The 19,423-nt window shown below is 43.2% G+C and overlaps 2 protein-coding genes across 5 annotated transcripts in view; one reads left to right on the top strand and one right to left on the bottom strand.

Annotated features, from left to right (window-relative positions):
• The first annotated feature begins 1,074 nt into the window (after positions 1-1,074).
• ctnnb1 (catenin (cadherin-associated protein), beta 1) lies at positions 1,075-14,045 on the top strand. The gene is made up of 17 exons (XM_029503537.1): positions 1,075-1,225; positions 7,086-7,136; positions 7,758-7,985; positions 8,067-8,320; positions 8,404-8,642; positions 8,898-9,099; positions 9,190-9,334; positions 9,478-9,581; positions 9,703-9,837; positions 10,019-10,222; positions 10,619-10,777; positions 10,966-11,085; positions 11,339-11,489; positions 11,665-11,786; positions 11,892-11,952; positions 12,697-12,947; positions 13,224-14,045. Exons 2-16 carry the CDS (start codon positions 7,124-7,126, stop codon positions 12,909-12,911), a joined length of 2,352 nt encoding a protein of 783 aa, XP_029359397.1. The 5' UTR covers positions 1,075-1,225; positions 7,086-7,123; the 3' UTR covers positions 12,912-12,947; positions 13,224-14,045.
• Positions 14,046-15,186: 1,141 nt separating this feature from the next.
• ulk4 (unc-51 like kinase 4) overlaps positions 15,187-19,423 on the bottom strand; it is a 68,433-nt gene continuing 64,196 nt past the window's right edge. For all 4 annotated transcript variants that reach the window (XM_029504402.1, XM_029504401.1, XM_029504404.1 and 1 more), the window contains 2 exons: positions 19,009-19,097; positions 15,187-15,591 (listed from right to left, as the gene is read on the bottom strand). In XM_029504402.1, the coding sequence (XP_029360262.1) occupies positions 15,525-15,591; positions 19,009-19,097 (156 nt within the window). In that variant the 3' untranslated portion in view covers positions 15,187-15,524. The remainder of the gene's footprint in view (positions 15,592-19,008; positions 19,098-19,423) is intronic.

Genomic DNA, 19,423 nt, shown 5'->3' with positions numbered 1-19,423 from the left:
ACAAGTTCATCGCAACAGGCGCTGGACGAATTTCTGAGTGTTTTATTGCCTACTGGATGAATTATAAATCTTTGTTTAGGTTAGGGTGTCCCCAATTACATGCTTCCTGAGCTTACACACATCTACAAATTCACTGTCCAACCGTTTGTGACCACAATAGCAAAGTCCTAAGACCTCCGTCTATAGATTAATTGCCAGTGTAATGGGAGACGTTTCCCATCATTTATGTTCTATATGTCTGCCAAACAGGTGGAGGCATAGCACTGTTGCCCCACAACAAGAAGGCAGCGGGTTCGGTTCCTGCTCTTGGGGCCGTTCTGTGTGGAGTTTGGATGTTCTCCCCATGCTTGCGTGGGTTTCCTCCCACTGTCCAAAGACATTAATGAGTGACTCTGAATTGTCTGCAGGTCTGAGTGGGAGTGGTTGTTGGTCTCTGTCTGTGTGTTGGCCCTGTGATGGACTGGTGACCTGTCCAGGGTGTACCCCAACCTCACCCAGTGTGAGCTGGGATTGGCTCCAGCTCCATAAAAAAAAAATGAAGATGAATGAATGAAAATACCTGTTATCAACTGACTTTTAGCCTTTCTTGACATTGTGAACCAATAAACGTGTTTTTAAAACCGAGTGGGGCGATTTATTGGTTGTTAGAGCAGGAGGAAGCACTGAACCCCTCGCTGGTAGTAGTTGGAGAGGTTGCAGTGTAATACTGTTGCAGTGTCCAGGTGGAGCAGGTTTTCCTCAGTCCATGAGCTCCAACTTGGAAAAAGGAATCGGATTTCCCTTTTCCAGTCCGCCGGAACTTCATTCAATTGTGTATTCATACTCATGCTGTAGACTCTGACTTTTGATTTACTTTCTATGATTTAACAAAGAAAATCATAATGAGATCATGTGGTGATTATGATAGGGGGCTTATATTCAAAAAATCCGAAATAGGGATATGAAATAAAGACCTGTTTGGTTTTTTTAGATTCTATTTTATCTGAGCGCACGGCAGGACACGTCAGGACAGGAGGTGTTCTCCGGTCTATATAAACCCGCCGCCATCTTACCTTTCCCAGTCTCTCCTGCTCGGGCCCGCTGTTGCCGTCTGACTACGGAGGGAGTGGACGAGGGCTCCCCGCCGACGCTCCTCTTCACGTTTTTCCTCGACTTTTTTTTTCCATCTCTGAGTGGTTTTTACATCTCCAGGATCCAGGTGGACGGAGTTGCCGTGTTGACAAGGGTAGGCTCCGACATTCAAACTATCGGCTCCGCTCAGTTTCCCCCTCTCTTCCCGTCGGGCTCTCCCTGAACACCAGCGGGAATGGAGACGGGCCGGCCGGGGATGCTGCTGCTGCCGCCGCCGCCGCCGCCGCAGCTAGCGAGCCAGCTGCTTTCAGGGCAGATATGTGGGAGCTGCCAGACACCGCCTTTTGGGGGACATATGCACATTTTACTGACGAAAAGCTCTGACTGTGTGTTTTCAGTGTAATGCCCTGCTTTAATTTGGTCAGTAGTTATCAGCGTGTAGCCGAAAGCGATGGTTTTCATCGCCCTCCAGTTTATTGGACAACCGGAATCGGGATTTCCGATGTTGTGTCCTCGGCTGTCCGAGTGGTCACCGTTAGCTCGGGATAGCCCGGGTTAGTTAGCCTAACCGCGGTTAGCCCGGTTGTTGGTCCGGGCTGCTCGACTTGAGTTTCGCCCCTTTTGCTGGTTGTTTTTGCAGCTGATGTGGCTGAGCGGAGCCGTGAGCTAACCTGGGCTGATGATAGACCGGCTCCGTCGGGCCGTGTGTGTCTTTGTGCTTTAAAAAAAACACACACACACAGACACACACTTTATATTTAGTTCACTTTGGGCAAACTGGTGGAGCAGCCTCCACTTTAACAAAAACATTTTCCCTGAGTTCGGCTTGAACTTCATAAAACTCAAGACTGCTCCAAAGTTTGATGGTAAATGGAGCAAGTCGACGGGGAAAATGGCTCTGAACGCACATGTTGGTTTTTATTTGGGTTAGTTTTCGGGCTAAGTATCCGAAAGTGAGCGTTTTCCATTTGTCCTTTTAAACAAAGACCGACAAATTCCTCCCCAGCGCGGAGCTCAGGGAGGAAGACGAGGAGGAGCCTCGCTGTGAAATTTGAGTCAGCGGTGCTGGAGCAGGAGAAGTCAGGAGCAGCTGTGGAGAACAAGGCCGATCACTGCCGGAGGGGACGGGCAGGAAAAGTTGGACCACTGCTGGCCCACTCAAAGAAATAAAAAAGAAATGAATAAATACACGCCATCGAATGTTTCAGGTGCATCTGACTTGGTAAACGAGACAGATGTGAAGTCGAAAGATGTTGAAAGCTCATCCGGTGGATCCGGACAGTTTGTCACTGAAGTAGTTTTATTTGGGATCGACTTTTTAGGCACTGATATTGAGACGGTACTAAAATGTTGGCGTTTTCGTGCCTTGCGTTTTCTTCATGGAGGTTAAACTCATTTGTTTATGCGCCTTTGCGCGTGCCTCGGTGAAATCCCCAATCAGATTACACAACGGAACACACACGCACACAAAAAAAAAAAGACAAGCCTCATCATTTCAGCGAAATTTTCTCCAACAGTGCGTTCAGGTATTTGCAGCGGAAGCGTGGGCTACATCCGACACCGGTAGTGGTTTGTTTGGCGAGACAGGAAGGCTGTTGCCATTAACTAATACTCTGCATTTGCCTCTCCGCATTCAGATGGTGCTCTGTGGGTTAGCAGTAGGTGAGAGGGAGCTATTCAAATAACAGTGCTGATAATCATTTAGGCTACTGAGAAGTGCGTTTCTGACAAAACCCATTACTCCTCATGGGGTGGAGAGGAAGAACTTTGTGACTTTTTAACTTATTTTTGTGCAAAAATTGCGTTATGTGGGACATGAAACATTTTTTTAACCCACTGAATCAATGCAATCATATTTCTTCCATCAGACAGTCAGTTATTGGATACATCAAGGGGAAAGTCGTCATGCTGTGGAAGTTGTGGATATTTCCGGTGTCTCTTGTTTCTCCCCAGGCATTCCAACATTGTGCAGTTGAGACACAGACCAAACACTGCAGCGGCTGCAGGCATTGAGCTCATTGTGTTGTTTGCAGCCAGCAGTGAGTGCTGCTGACCCTGCACATTACGTGGCTAACACTGAATCCCGTGGCAGCTGCTGTCTTTCAGCTTGTGCCGATAATACAGCTTGTTTGGGTCATCAACATCTATGGATGTATTGGACCCACTGTTTTTTTTTTTTTTTTTTTTTTTTTTTTTTTTTTTTTGGGGGGGGGGCATTTGGGAATGAAATGGGCCATGCAGGAAGACTGTAAATGGGATTGTCTCTTTGGCCTTCTCAAAAACTTATTTCTTTCACTCTGGGACTGTGTATTACAAATAGCAAATTAACTTTACATAAATTACTTAAATGCAGAAGAATGCTGGGAAGACAAAGTGGGATGCATTTAGAGGACATGGGTTTCACACTGTAGTTAAGTTTTTAGTTTTTGTAAACTATATCGCACTGTCCTTTTGTTACAATGTAAATTGTGACTCACTTCAATTTATTTGTTGATAGTCTGGCACACATTTGCTAACCAGTTGGCTGTTTTCTTTTCAAGTAGGATTTGAGCATTTGTATGTGCTTAGGTGGTGCAAGTTCCAGCAAGGAATCAGTCTTTCTTTGATTGGTTTCCACAAATTAAAAATAAGATGAGGTGAAATTTGAAAGGTAGCAATGTAGCAAGGGCATTTTTTTTTAATGTTGCTCTTTCCTGCCCTTAATATTTTTCCCTTACAGATTTCTTTTGCATTTGCTTTGCTGAATGTTGATGCTTAAAGATAGTTAAACTATATTGGCATATACTAGACTTTGTTGGTGTAACCATGGAACCATATTAATATGCAGGGTATGTTGTCTTGTATTTGTTGAAATTAAAAGGAAGTTTACTAATTTTTGCCTAGTTTTGGTTGAGAAGCCCTGTTTTTTTTTGTTTTTTTTTAATACGAGATGCATGTTGGAAATCCTGATGATTCAAAGAACTGAGGTTGCTATCACACATGAGTGGGTTTAAAATCTTTAGAACATTTGGTCATGATTGAAATAACTTGTCTTTTTCCACATTAATTCCAAGTTTTATGCCCTTGTTTTGTTTAAAAACTTCAACTGATGGAACATAGTGGTGAGTTGTGGTAAGACCAACTCCTTGCTGAATGGATCTGTGGTGTTCATCTTTAAGATTTTTTCTCATTACATACAAATAAATGAAATATGGCTCTCCATTTTAACATCGGGGTTATGTCTTGCCATATTCAGGGTGGTGAAGTAGATTGAAGTACGCTATAGCCAGCCATCCACTTCTGTGCTGGAGCTGTAGGCCTGTCATTTTGAGTGCTGATTTGGGATGCTAGTGCTGTGGATACACTTCACTTCGTAAAGCTTTGAGAGTTTCCACATTCCCATGTATTTGTGTGTGCGCACTAAGAAGAGGCGATCCCAGGGTGATGGATTTATCCAAGCATGTGTGACTTCTCTCTTCGCTTCATTCCCTCTTTGGTGCATATTCTTCAATTGGACCCACTTACACTGCAGAAGACAACCATCTAACTCTGTGATTTATGTGTCACCCATTAGTCATCTGGTTTCAGTTATATGGCTTCAACTGGACCAGGCACAACTCTACATATTGGATTTCACATCAGGCTTCAAAGAACCCCCTGGTTTAGATTTTTGTGGTCAGGCAGCTAGCCTGATATCTTGGAGCTCTTATTGTAATGAGGTTTTTTGTCAATGCACAGAGTCTGACTTTATGGTAAGGCTGCTATTTGTGCCTCTCAATTGGGGACCAGACTTTTTTGTTTAGACATCAAAAAAAAAACTATCATCAGCTCAGTTTCGAAAGCCAGATGTAAAAGACCACATTTTCCACCAACATCAATGATAAATGGTTCCACTGTGTGCTTTGATTGTATGTTTGGTGTATTTTTTTTTTTATATAAATGCGGCTGTGTATAGGACATATGGCTCCCATTAGCATAGGGCTAGGTTATGTGAGGGCAGGTCTGCACAGCGCTGAAGGATGCCGTGTGAACAGTGAATTTGGGTTGGTGCGTTTGTGGTTAGAAGCAGCAGGTTTGAAGCCTGACTAAAGATTGTGTTTTAATGACACAGCTGAGCTGAGTGGTGTGGGGGAGAGAGGAGGGAAGTAGTTCAGTGCAATAGCCTAGCTGTCTATGGGTGTATTTGCGTATTGGCAGCTTTTTGATGCCACAAACTCCTACGCGTTTGGCATTTGTTTCAGACTGACTTAACTTATGTTTTCTTTTCCACGTTTATGTCCTTTGGATGACCTTTAAGTCTTCTCTTTTTGCTTAATCAGTAATATCCCACAAAACACTCCATCAGATGACCTACAATGTATTAAACTAGCAGATAGTGTCTATTCAGTGTGTGTTCAATCCTTGGCAGCTTCTTGATCCAAAGTCGCTTTGCGTAAATGGTTTCCAGCATTCAGATACTATAGTCCATAAATAGGCTTTCGCATGCTAACATTAACGTTTTCCTTATTTTTACACAGCTGAGAGATTGCAGGGCTTAAGACATTTTTAATGGTATCTACTAAATTCACTGCACAAGGTTAACAAAAGGTGAAATGCAAAAAAAAGGCACTTAGTATTGTTTTGACATAGAGACCTGGGACATTCGCAATTCCTCAATGTGTAACACGAGGTAGCCCTCAATTCTATTTATCACTCAGGTGCTGTCATTATTTTTCAACATAACTTTGTTATAAGAGTTAAGTGAATAGATACAACAGCCCTTTTTAGAGATTGTGATGTATGTTTTGCAAATTGTTAGACTGATGTTTAGGATGATGTAATGATTTATCCTGCAGACACATTTTATCTTCTGTATTACAAGTCAACAGGCACTTTCATTGTGGAGTACAATTTAACACTATGCAGAAATGTGACTGTCAGGACATGATATCTGGATGATTGCAAACCTTCCTGAATCATGACAGAATTAAAAAAAAAAAAAAAAAAAGAAATTCAAACATCAACATCAAAGTTGTTAGTCACTTGTCACATCAGCAACACAGCTGCTCACCTGTTGCATCAAGCCTTGCAGCAGAAGCTCTCTGCTCTGAATGTGAATCTGGGGATGACTGAAAAAATAATGTTCAATAAAATGGTCTTTGATTTACGGTTTGCTTTTTCGCTATTGAGCACACAAGGTATAAACTTGGTTCCGCTGTGTGGAATGACAATCTAGAGCTTTTTGAATTGACGGTTGTACGGGAAAAAAAAAGACACTAAGTAGTTCTTTGGTTTTCACCGTTTCATCGAGTGAGTTCACTGCAGTAAATGCATCTTGCCACTTGGTTAGCTTTCTCTGGTAAGGTAGAAATCGGTTCATGATTTGTTTTTTGTCAGACCCTTATTTTCCACCAATCAGCCTCTTCGTTCTTACATGTCAAGGTTGGTGTGGGGTTTAGTCTACATTTCCTTGGCTTCACCGTAGACAGGCTTTGATGAAAGGGGTCCTGACTGAGTCCACAGCTCCGGTTTGTCTGATTTTTAAGCAGACGTTTTTTCTACATTTAGACTTGTGTATGCAATGAAAATACCTGTTTAAAGTTTCCTGAATTATCCCCCTCTCATTTGCTCTCTTCTGCCATTGCTAGTGTTTACTCTCCTACAGTGAGTCGTTTCAGCTTCAAAGCCAGCACAGGAATGTGTTTTCCCTCCTCCCCCTGCTTGCTTCTTTCTTTCCACCCTGTGCTCTACTTCCCCTCGCCTTCCTCACCTAAATAGTTCTTAGCTGCTATACTTAATGGCGGCTTTGTGCTGCTGCTGTTTTCATGACTGCCTTGAACAGAAGAGGAAATCCAAAAAAAGGGAGGAGTCAGGAAAGGAAAGAAGGCCCTGGAAAGTCACTTGCCTGGTCTTTCTAACAAAATTGCTGCTGATTTCCAAGTCTGTTTTTTCTGCCTTAAATTTTGCTGTGATTTAAAATGGTTGTACTTTCAAGGTGCAGGGAAAGTAAGATGTTACAAGAGCATATGTACTGATTGGCTTTTGCTTTGTTTCAGATCAGGAAGCTGTGTTGGTCGCAGTTTGAGAAAGGAACATGGCTTCCCAAGGTAAGTTTTCAGAGACAAACTTTTACCACCTCGCTGATCATGTTTCATTGTTCGACTGTATCTTTCTGTGACAAACACTCATGCATTGACTACTTTTAAGTGTGTTCAGTTCCGCAGCAGCTCTTCTGGTTTTCTCATCAGACCAAAGTGAATAGGATATCGATTTCAATCTGAGACTTGGAGCATGTGCAAAATCAAACTTCCTGCTCAGAGACTTTTACTCATAAATAACATGAAAGCAAAAGTATTAAAACGTGTGAAGAATAAATCCATTCCGTGCAGTGGCTGAAGTCAGTGTTGTCTGGAAATGGCTGAAAAGCTAAAATTTTCCTGTATTGACTGCAATGAGATGGGAGAAGTGCCATTCAGAATGGGGAAACTTAATTGTAAAACTTCAAATGTGATTGTCAAACCATCAAAGCTCACGCTGTTCCTGAGATATTATACAGCTGACAGCACTTGTTTCTTAGCATTGTGAATTTCAGTCATCTGCTGCAATGAACACACATTTTTCACATAAATTAAATTGTATTTGCTCTTTCACACAACTACTGTAAACCTGGTCAGACTGCCATTTTTCATTTTGGTGTGTATTTATTTATTTTTGTTCCCCTGTTCCAGCTGATCTAATGGAGCTGGATATGGCCATGGAGCCAGACCGCAAGGCCGCAGTTAGCCACTGGCAGCAACAATCCTACCTGGATTCAGGCATCCATTCAGGAGCCACCACAACTGCTCCCTCCCTCAGTGGGAAGGGCAATCCTGAAGAAGATGATGTTGACAACAACCAGGTCATGTATGAATGGGAGCAGGGCTTCAACCAAAACTTCTCCCAGGACCAAGTACAAGGTGAGTCATGTTGCTTTTTGTTTACTGTAATAGCACCTTAAAGGCTAATATAAAAAAAATGACTGGTTGTCTCTCTTCTAGACATAGATGGTCAGTATGCAATGACGCGTGCCCAGCGCGTGCGTGCTGCGATGTTTCCAGAGACTCTTGAGGAGGGCATGCAGATCCCATCCACGCAGTATGATGCAGCAAACCCCACCAACGTCCAGAGGCTGGCAGAGCCGTCACAAATGCTCAAACATGCTGTGGTCAATCTGATCAATTATCAAGATGATGCTGAACTGGCAACCAGAGCCATACCAGAACTTACCAAACTACTCAATGATGAGGACCAGGTTAGTTCATAAAAATACTGTCTCAGTATTATTTTATCACTTTACAGTGACTTGTAACATTTCACAACTGTTTCTCTCCTCAGGTCGTAGTAAATAAAGCTGCAGTGATGGTCCACCAGCTTTCAAAGAAAGAAGCTTCTCGCCATGCCATCATGCGTTCCCCTCAGATGGTGTCAGCTATTGTCAGGACCATGCAGAACACAAATGATGTGGAGACCGCTCGCTGCACTGCAGGCACACTGCACAACCTTTCCCATCACAGAGAGGGCCTGTTGGCCATCTTCAAGTCTGGAGGAATACCAGCTCTTGTTAAAATGCTTGGGTATGTGAAAGGAAGTCAGATGAATTGATGTGGATGGTTTTTCTTGGGCTTTTGTTACTTGTAAAGGAAGCAGCAGGGTTTCTCAACATTAGGATTTTCTTAATCTTATTGGCAAATGGCTATTTTCTGAAACAGCCTAATAGCTGCAATAGGAAAACATGGCTGTTAACTGTCAGATGTGACAAGTAACCTAATGTATTTAGTTGTGGTCATTACCCAATGGGACAGTAATGCATCAAGTCCTTGGTTTTGCAGTTCACCAGTGGATTCTGTCCTGTTCTACGCAATCACCACCCTCCACAACCTCCTCCTGCACCAGGAGGGAGCAAAGATGGCTGTCCGTTTAGCTGGTGGTCTACAGAAAATGGTGGCTCTACTCAACAAGACTAATGTGAAGTTCTTAGCCATCACAACTGACTGTCTCCAGATCCTGGCTTATGGCAACCAGGAGAGCAAGGTCTGTTTGATATTTCAAGCCAGCAGTGCTCCACATTGGCTATCATGGGGACATGAAGACCCCTAATGTTTTGTGTTTTTGTTTGTGTAGTTGATCATCCTGGCCAGTGGTGGCCCACAGGCATTGGTCAACATTATGAGAACTTACACATATGAGAAACTGTTGTGGACCACAAGCAGAGTTCTCAAAGTGCTGTCAGTCTGCTCAAGTAACAAGCCTGCCATCGTAGAAGCAGGTACGTCTTAGCAACATCCATGTTTGAAACATAAGTCTGAATATTGTTATATTTATTGTATTAGCCTTTTTATTAAAGGGTCAGGGATTTTATTTGTTGTTCAAAATTCTTTTGTTAAAAATAAAGTTTGTCCTTCTGTCCAGGAGGCATGCAGGCACTGGGGCTCCACCTGACAGACCCAAGTCAGAGACTGGTCCAGAACTGTCTCTGGACACTCAGGAACTTATCAGATGCTGCCACCAAACAGGTAATTAGAAGTGCTCTCCTACAAACTGATGCTCTTTTGTTCACTCAGACTCAGGAGCACTGAAGAAATACAGCCAAATGTCCTAATTTGTTCCACGCTAACTTGACATGTCACTCTCCAGGAGGGAATGGAGGGTCTGTTAGGAACTTTGGTCCAACTGCTTGGCAGTGACGACATCAATGTGGTGACCTGTGCTGCCGGCATTCTGTCTAACCTGACCTGTAATAACTACAAGAACAAGATGATGGTCTGTCAGGTGAGTAGATGTGCACACAGTTAATGTGAATGAACATAACATATGCATTTTTAAAGACTTATATTAATATTAGTACAGGCTTGTTTAATTGCAATGTCGCTCTCTAAATATTAAAACTGTTATGACAATAAGACTGCATGTTTTTGTAGTCATTCATCTGCCACTCTTTGTCCCTCTGTAGGTTGGAGGTATTGAGGCATTAGTTCGCACAGTGCTAAGGGCAGGAGACAGAGAAGACATCACAGAGCCAGCTATTTGTGCCCTGCGTCACCTCACATCTCGACACCAGGATGCTGAGATGGCTCAAAATGCTGTCAGGCTCCACTATGGGCTGCCTGTGGTTGTCAAACTGCTCCATCCGCCATCACACTGGCCACTCATTAAGGTACACACAGAGTTGACAGCTGCAGTCACGCTGTCTCGTTTCGTACTGTCAGTTTTAGTGGTATTCCGACTGAAACAGTTTACACTTGACCACACCTTGAAGCCAAAACAATGTTCCAAACCTGACTTTAAATGTACACTGTCTCTGAAGTGGAGCTGTCTGTTTACCAACACTGGCAGCTGATCTCCTCTGGGTCTTTCATGAGTGAATGTTTTGTGTTCTGCTGTGAGCCAATGAAAACTGCACCATCTCTACAAATCTTGCTTATTCTGTGCATTGCATTTTAAAATCTTGTACTTGATGAAACAGCTTCTGGCTGTGTTCCCTGATGAGATGTAACAGCTACTTAAACCTTGACTTTTAGAGTACACTTAAACGGCTCTGTTTCTCCACCAGGCTACAGTTGGTCTGATCCGTAACCTGGCTCTGTGCCCTGCGAACCACGCTCCTCTGAGGGAACAGGGAGCCATCCCTAGGCTGGTCCAGCTGCTGGTCCGAGCACACCAAGACACACAGAGACGCACCAGCATGGGAGGAACACAACAGCAATTTGTGGTAAGAGGGTGAACATAAACACACAACTTGAACATGCTTGATGTCATGTCTATAACATGCAGTTTGTCAGATTTGATACTGACCATCCTCTTCAAAACCAGGACTTACAACTGGCAGCAGTGCTCAACACAGTCTGCACAGCTTCAGAGTGCAGCTCAGACATCACTAATTGAGTGTTTGTGTTTTAGGAGGGAGTTCGTATGGAGGAGATTGTGGAGGGCTGCACAGGAGCACTGCACATCCTGGCCAGAGACGTTCACAACAGAATAGTTATCAGAGGACTCAACACCATTCCACTCTTTGTACAGGTAACATTTAGTTATGTTTTGTTCTTGTTTTCCGAAAAAGTCAACCCAAATAATATAGAACGATTCTAGGCTAGTCTCTTAGCGATGCTATTGTCTGAAGTGTCTCTGGAAAAGAGAAAAAAAAAGTATCTACCTTGCATTGAGGTACATGTTTAGCTCTCGCGTGATGAGGCTCTACAAGTTGCTACATGTGGTTTGCTGGAGCAGAATACTGTGCAAGCTGACTTTCTAAGCATCCTGTGTTTGTTTGCAGCTGTTGTATTCTCCCATTGAGAACATCCAGCGTGTTGCAGCAGGCGTCCTGTGTGAGCTGGCTCAGGACAAAGAGGCTGCTGAGGCCATTGAGGCTGAGGGGGCTACTGCTCCACTCACAGAGCTTTTGCACAGCCGCAACGAAGGAGTTGGTATGTTCAGAAACACACTGTTCCCATAAGGGCTGCTCTTCAGCCTACCTGATCTTCATAAAGCTTGACTAACTGTATAAATACTGCATTGTCTGTTCTGTGATAACTTTAGTATGTGTTGTTTGGATGCACCACAGTGAGGTGACAGATCTATTGATCAGCCCTCTTTCCACAGCTACCTATGCTGCAGCAGTTTTGTTCCGAATGTCAGAGGACAAACCCCAAGACTACAAGAAACGCCTCTCTGTAGAGCTCACCAGCTCACTCTTTAGAACAGAGCCAATGGCCTGGAACGAGGTATGAGGCCCTCAGAATCAGTTTTGTTCTCCAGTTGCTCGTTACTGGGATCTCAGTGTACAGATGCCTTCTAACTGATCCTTGTCTGTCTGCTTTCTCCTGCAGACCGGAGACCTGGGTTTGGACATTGGAGCTCAGGGAGAGCCTCTGGGCTACAGACAGGAAGGTAAATCATCTCCTCACCTCTGCTGGCTTGTTGGGGTAACACAGCACGAGACAAGGATGGCATGATGGAGACACTGGACTGTGACAGAAACTGGCCATATTCTTTACCTTCTTGACAATCTTAGCTGTGCTAGCTTCTGCCCCTTTAATAACTCGTACACAACTATATTTTGTGACAGTCCAATGACTGCATTCATTCTCTCCTGCTGTTACTTCTGTGGACAGGATTGGCTGTTAAAGGTCATGATACATGGGCAACTTGAGACAGTGGTGAAGGGCAATAATGCTTTCAAGTTGCAGATGGAGATTGATTTTATCGCTGCTGCCATTCAGAGCAGCACAGGTGCTTCTAAGAAATGCAATACTGCTGCTTTTAGTAGTTGTCACAGTTGGCCATCTAAATGTTAGCAGTCACCAGGACCTTGGACTGCATCGGTCAATAAGCTAAGGGGCGTACAGTGATTGGTGATTTTAGTTTGCTCTGCTCAGTTGGCTCCAAGCCAGACAGACTTGACGATAGGAAGAACAACCTGACTGTAGAGCCACGTCAGTTATTGGAACCACATTGAGGAACACATTCAACAGCTGTAGTTTCCAACAGTTGTGAGGCTGATTTGTGTGCTGTGTTGCTGTGTAGTGTAACATTTGATCATACTACTGTGTGACAGCTTGGTTTTTTTTAACATGCTCCTAACAACTGCTCTGCTTCCCCTGCTTCTCCTCCATCCACTCCTCCCCACCTCAGACCCAAGCTACCGTTCCTTCCATTCAGGGGGTTATGGAGGGGACACCATGGGCATGGAGCCCATGATGGACCATGAGCTGGGTGGAGGCCACCACCCTGGCCAGGACTACCCTCCTGTAGAGGGGCTGCCTGACCTGGGACATGCCCAGGAACTGATAGAAGGCCTGCCGCCTGGTGACTCCAACCAACTGGCCTGGTTTGACACCGACCTGTAAATACTGCAACCAACATTACACTACACTTTCTACTAGGTAAGAAGATCCTCTGTCTGTAGGCCTGTGTTAACTGGAGAAAATGGGAGCCATTTCTTAAGAAAGAGATAAAAGTGGAAGCTCAGCAGGGATGTTTTCAGTGTGGGTAAAATGGCTGGAGAGGAGAGCAGTTTTACTCACTGAGGCTGCTGCATGGTTGCACTGCTTCTAATTGCAAAACTGTGTGATGTGGTGTGTTTGATCTCTGTGTGTGGTCTTTAAAATGTCTGTCGTCTTTCTTTAATCCACTAACTTCTCTCTCCTTCTCCTTTGCAGCTGTATCATGTGATCTGGATGAACCTGCATTGTGATTCGCCCATATGGAGGAGGCGGGGTTTCAGAAAGTGCCTGAAGATGACTCGACAGCAAGCAGAGTTTCCTGTCCACAGGAACTCCATTGGGACAAACAAGATTTAAGTGCGGTTCTGTTCTGGTCTCTCAGCCTGACAGGGGGCTGACATCAAATCCTGACCTGACACATGGATTTTGATCTTAACAGTTGAGATTTTTTTTTTTTTTCTCCTTCTTCAAAGCCCATTTCATGTATTGTTTTTTTTTTTTTTTTTTTCATTTTTACTTCCATTGGTTATTTTACTTTTTTATTCTCTTTTCATTAAGTCTGTAATGGTACAAACTGATCCTAGTTTGTTTTCACTATTCTGAATTATGATACTCTTGTTTTTGCAGTCCTTTGTATTTTAAGTGTTTTTTGTTTTGTTTTTTTTCCCCTTTATTTTTGTGGAAATGCTCCATCCAAGTAAAGATCTGATCACATTTTAAATGGTGTCCAAACACTAAAGTTAATCAGTTGACTTGTATTCTGATGATCAAGTGTAACATTGTGTAGCTTTTGTATAAAACATGAATTGGAAATCATGGTCCAAATATCAAGCTATTTTCTTGCTTTAAAGGTGGACACTGATGTGTCTTTGCTGTTCCAAAGGGGGGGTGAAGCTGACCTAGGCTGGATAGGTGTGGCTGTGAGCAGATGGGTTGGAGGGGGACTTTTACTGGTCTGCTGTTACTAAGGGGTGGGGTAGTGGGAGGAGCTGGTTGCTGTAGCCTGCTGTGTTCTGAAACAATAAAAAATGGACTGTCATTTCACCTGGATGCCTCCATGTCTCATTTACCTGCACCTTAATCCAGAGGACACATGATGCATAGCAAGACAGCACAGTGGTTGTCTGAAGTGTCTTCTTACTGAATCTCAATAGATGGCACATCCAAAGAAAAGATCATAGATGACAGAACTACACTGAGGAGCTTCCTCCCACTGGTTTGTGGTAGGCTCCTTTGATTAACGACAGCTTGATGTACAGCACAACATAATGCTCGCTAACACTCAAGTGCAGCAGAAGGCAGAATGAGGGCATGACACAAAGTTAGTGAGCAACAACCACACAGGGATGACCTCAGTTTTACACATCAAACGAGATTGCTTGCAAAGGACAGAAAACTGATGATCCTGTGAAACATGTCCCCAACCACCTGCAGTGACATGCAGTTTGGCAGGAGGCCAGTTGTGCTGACTACCTAGCTCATTATGAGAATGTGTCCTAAATTTCAGACTTTATTGAGGAGGTTGATGTTAGACAACTGAACTGTGACAGCTGTGTTTGCTGCAGCTTTAGTGAGCTTAATCAGATTTGCATTTGAAATTAGAACCTGCAGTGAAGAACTAAGAGCCTGCCAGCGGTGGTCTGCGCGTGATTTAGTTTTTTTATCTCCATGATGTTGCATGAAACACAAAAGCTGTGCCTTGTGTTGCTCCCCAGTCCTGTTTCAGCCTCTAATAAATCTGTTTTCAGACACACTGTGATGGATGTCCAATCCCTCCTGCGGTACCACCCAGGTGTTTTTACTGATCCTGACATACAAAATACACAATAGTTCAATCCAACGATGGACTAACCTGCATAGAAACACCAAGTTGGAATATTTCGGAACTATCGCAAACACCTGACCTGTCTGTAAGCCTGAGTCGTCGTGCTTCTGCCTGTTTTAGTGAGTATAACACTTGATAAAAGAGCTCGACTGTGTGGTGGCACTAAGGAAAAGAGAAAAGGTGGCAGTAGCTGAGCAGTTTGGGGTTTTATAGCCACCAACAGGAGTGGAACTGTGCAGATAAACCTGAGGCCAGTGCTGTGACGCCTGTGACAGTTTGAGTGAATGCTCAGTGAATGCTCATGCTGTAATCCTTTACAGTCTGATGGACAAAGGATGGATGTTTTGATTGAGCTGTCAAAGCACTGCACTGACAGAGCAATATTTATTAATGCCAATGATCCAATGTGAGACATGTAGAGAAACGTTTGAATGCTCTGATCTGGTCACACGCTCAGTCACTCATGTCTATAACCTCTAGGAGCCTGACATCAAAAACCAGTTCAATGCTTGTTTATAAAAAAAAGTTTGCATCAAGTCTGGGTTGTAATAATAAGCCTATACTGACTACAGATTTCACAAATAAACAATATTGAAAGACAATTCCTAAACCAGGATCTTTTCAAATTTAGTGATGTGAAGAAGTGAAATAGGCTACTCATCATGAGAGTGTTTCTTAACGGCAGTCTGTGATTAGCTGAAGGATCCAGAGATCTCCTGGAGGATCTCAGCAGCCAGTGGAGCCAAAGTGACATCACACCTGAAACAGAGATAAAACTCGTCACAGTGTGATGACGACATGGTATTATGTACATACACACTGACACACTCACTTCATAAGAGCTGTGGAAAGAACACGTAATCTTACTGTAGCAGTGTTGCACGTCTTCTGTAAAATTACAGGCTAATAGCCCAAACAGGGAATTCATGCTTATAGTATGTTATTCTTGCCAAAACACCTGCTCATTAGGAAGTGGTTCAACATTGGGGAAACTGAAATACATATGATGGAAGTCAAGGCCTCAGGGCCGATGCCTCTACACAAATCTGGCCTTCAGTGTCCTCTGCTCTCTCATTGATTGGGTAACCGTGCAGAAGAAAAAAGTTTGACTCCAACGGTTAGCCCAATATTGTAACCTTTCATAACATACATGTACATGACTGTGTATGTATGAAATTATTTTGGCTATATTTGTACATTACTTTTGATGTTAATACCTGCATCATAATTTTTTGTTGCATTAGGTGGGATTTCTTTAAATTGTACTCTGCCATAAAGCCTATTCGTTATGATTTACTACAAAATACTGAGTCCTCAGTCAGAGCCCTACAGGCTGTCTGCAATTTTACTCCTCTCCTCGACTAGCTACTTCTTCTCTCGCTCCCTCTCTTATCTTCCTCCACTCTCCCCATTCCTCTTCTCTTCCTCCCAGGTGTCATTGAGGGCATGCAGTCCAGCAGAAGCCCTCCTACCTCCTTAGTTAATTAAAACCTAAATAATTAACCTAATTAACAGAGCCCCCGCAGGCCTCAGAAATCCTTGAAAGTTTGTGGATTTGGAAAACATAAATTAGATCCATAAGAGTTTCAGCATAAACTTTAGAGTTTGATTTCACATTCAATTCTAGCACTTCCACAGTCCCGAAGTGGAAAATCAAACAGTTGGTTTTAGATTACAGTGAATGATTACAGCAGCACTGCGGTTCTACACTGTGCTTGCTTTCTGGGTGAAATTTGTCCAAGCACTATTTGAGACGGAGCAAAAGAACAAGACATAGAAACCAAGCAGGTGAACTTCATTCACATTCTTCATTTAACTGGATTGTTCGCTGAAGTACAGCAGATCTGTTAATTCACTGTGTCACTACCTCAGTGGAAGCTGTGCTTATTAAAATGCCATCAATTCATTGTGCCTCTTTTTTTACTCCCTGGTTGACAATTATTGCCTCAATAACAATAACAATATTGAGTGATATTAGTTTAACAAAAATTCATATGATTAGCTGAGCAGCTTCTTGAACACAGGCCTGCTGAGCAACACCAGGCAGCTTCATATGATATGAATCAGTGCTGTGCATGTTAAGCTGCAGCTGGATTCAAACTCTGGGAGTCTTGAGCGTTTGCAGAGTTTTAATTTGTAGTTTTTAAGACAATGTTGTTGTCGCACTACTGATAGCTTCATATTTGACTGACCTTAACAACAAGCTAACAACCCCCCACCACACATATATTCGCACACAAACCCACTCAGTCAGGCTTGACGTTTTGAAAAAGCATTCCTCAGGTTGCCATGGTAAAGGCTGAATGACATCATTTGGGTTAGGATCTCGGCCCAGACCTCCCCTCTCTTTCCCACTTTCTTCCATGTCCTCTCTCCGCCCCAACTCCTCTCATCCTCTCAATTAAAACCTCTCCTCACCCTTCCTACCCTCCGTTGCTCTCCTCTTTGCTTCCCTCATAACTCCTCTCATCTCCTGCCCTTTCTCCTAAAACCTCTGCCGCCCTCCTCCCCTCCTCCTACCACTAAACCAGTGGGAGTGTGCCAGTCTCAGCTACTTCAAAGCTAGAGCTGATCTCTGCTTTCATCTGCCAGAGAGAGGACGGAGCGAGAAGTGGGAGAGGGAAAGCACGAGAGAAAGATATGGAAAAAATAAGTAGAATAGAAAGACCATGGAGGGGGGAAAGAGGAGGAATGGGTATAGAAGGTGACAAAATAGGAAGAAAAGGGGTGACCGAGGAGAGAGGGAGAGGGAGGGGCAGGTAGGAGAGGCCTCAATACCAGGACAACAATACACCTTCATTATTGATCTGACGGGGTCTGTGTGTGTGTGTGTGTGTGAGAGAGAGAGAGAGAGAGACTGAGGGACAGAGTTTGTATATATGAGGGGGTGAAAGCAGCTGTTTGTGTGTGTGTGTGTGTGTGTGTGTGTGTGTGTGTGAGAGAGAGAGAGATGGAGAGAAAGAGAGACAGGTCGCTGATCTCATACATCAAAAGATCAAAGACAGCATGGTCGCTACGGTGACAAAACCCTTGGCTCAAAGAGGGAACACACATTCAGCCCAGACTCCTCTCCATCCAGATGCACACACACAGGTGTGAGCGCACACACGCCGTTATTATTTGTTTTCTTCCAGCTAGATTAAGTATTTTATACATCTTAATCTAAAGAAGGCAGATAATAGTCACAGCAATCAGTCGCCTGTCTCTGGCACAGCTTCAAAGGCGATGAAAGCTCACCTGGCTGTGAGATGTCCCTGCACCCTTTACAGCACCGGATTTCATTTAGCATGTTATAACACAGTCACAGTGACCATCATTTGAAGAAGTTATGAATTAGTTCATAAAACACAACATTTCACTTTTTTTTTGTTTTACAAAGTTTCTATAAAGTAAAACTGATGCTCAAAGCTTCTAAGGTCTAAGCACGTGCAGGTGTTTTTTCCTCTCAGTTAATTTGGCCTGTAACACTTGCTGCATACTTTAAAATGAGTATTACTGGCAATAAGTCATTAAGGAGAGAGTCACAGTTGAAGTTTTTGTGGCTAAGATTGTGCTCATCTCGATTCTGAGTCTTCCATCATCTTAGCAGTCTCCACACAAACCTTGGAATTCCAAAATTCATTCAGCTGTTACTTTGTCATGTGTGTAGAGGGGATGCAAGTCATGTTTCATGCTGCTGATATGAAATCTCAAGAGGCCCCCAACCAAAAATGGAGCCTTTCTTTTTAATAAATAAATGTATATATCTAATCTGTTGGCTCTTTGGGAGCCATTAAGCTGACACTGGACTCAGAAGCTTTCATCCTTTGAATTAAAAACTAGAAAAAGATCAGTTTTGACATTTGTAATGTGCAGACATGTTCAGACAGGCATAAAAATAATAAGATAAAGGAAAGAGCTGGAGAAGACATATCTAAATTCAGAAGGATTTGTTATTGTTATCTTTTGAGGAACCAGATTTAAAGACATACATAAATAATAGCCCTCCGCTCTATGGATGGACTCGTCTTAGGTTAGAAACACATTCAGGCCCAACACAGCTTTACACCTTAACATCAAGATACTCTTCTTTGCTAGTGTGAAATGACAGTTCCTGTGATCTATTCAAAACAATTCTTTTATCAAAATAAAAGAAAACCTCTTGAATGTATGCATACTGAGACTGGAGAAACAAACCTGTTGGAGGCAGCTATATCCTGGAGTAAACCTGCTAGTTCTGCCCCTTCAGGACATTCTGACCAATCGGATTTGTCTGTAGTTTGTACCTAAGGAACGACAGACAGAGAAAGAAGACAGTGAATATTCACACAATCGAAAGCTGGCAAAACTCAGGAACACAAAATTCACGATTGCTTTCCTTTTTGTTTAAAATGGGTTGTTTATCCATGAACCCTAACCCCAAGTGTGTGTGTTGTTTATGAAACCTAAACAAGCTGACAAACAAACGAAAGAAACGCGCAGCATGTTTGCTTTGCATGACATCATGTTCCCAAACTGCCAAACAGGACATAACTCTATCAGCGATGTTAGTCATCTCAACAAAGCAATACCAGTGAAGATCATCTTCAGGGTGAACTTTGTCTGTCTTTTT

The sequence above is a fragment of the Echeneis naucrates genome, chromosome 6 (assembly GCF_900963305.1).
Source record: "Echeneis naucrates chromosome 6, fEcheNa1.1, whole genome shotgun sequence".
Lineage (NCBI taxonomy): Eukaryota > Metazoa > Chordata > Actinopteri > Carangiformes > Echeneidae > Echeneis > Echeneis naucrates.
This window is presented reverse-complemented; position numbering and strand designations above follow the sequence as displayed.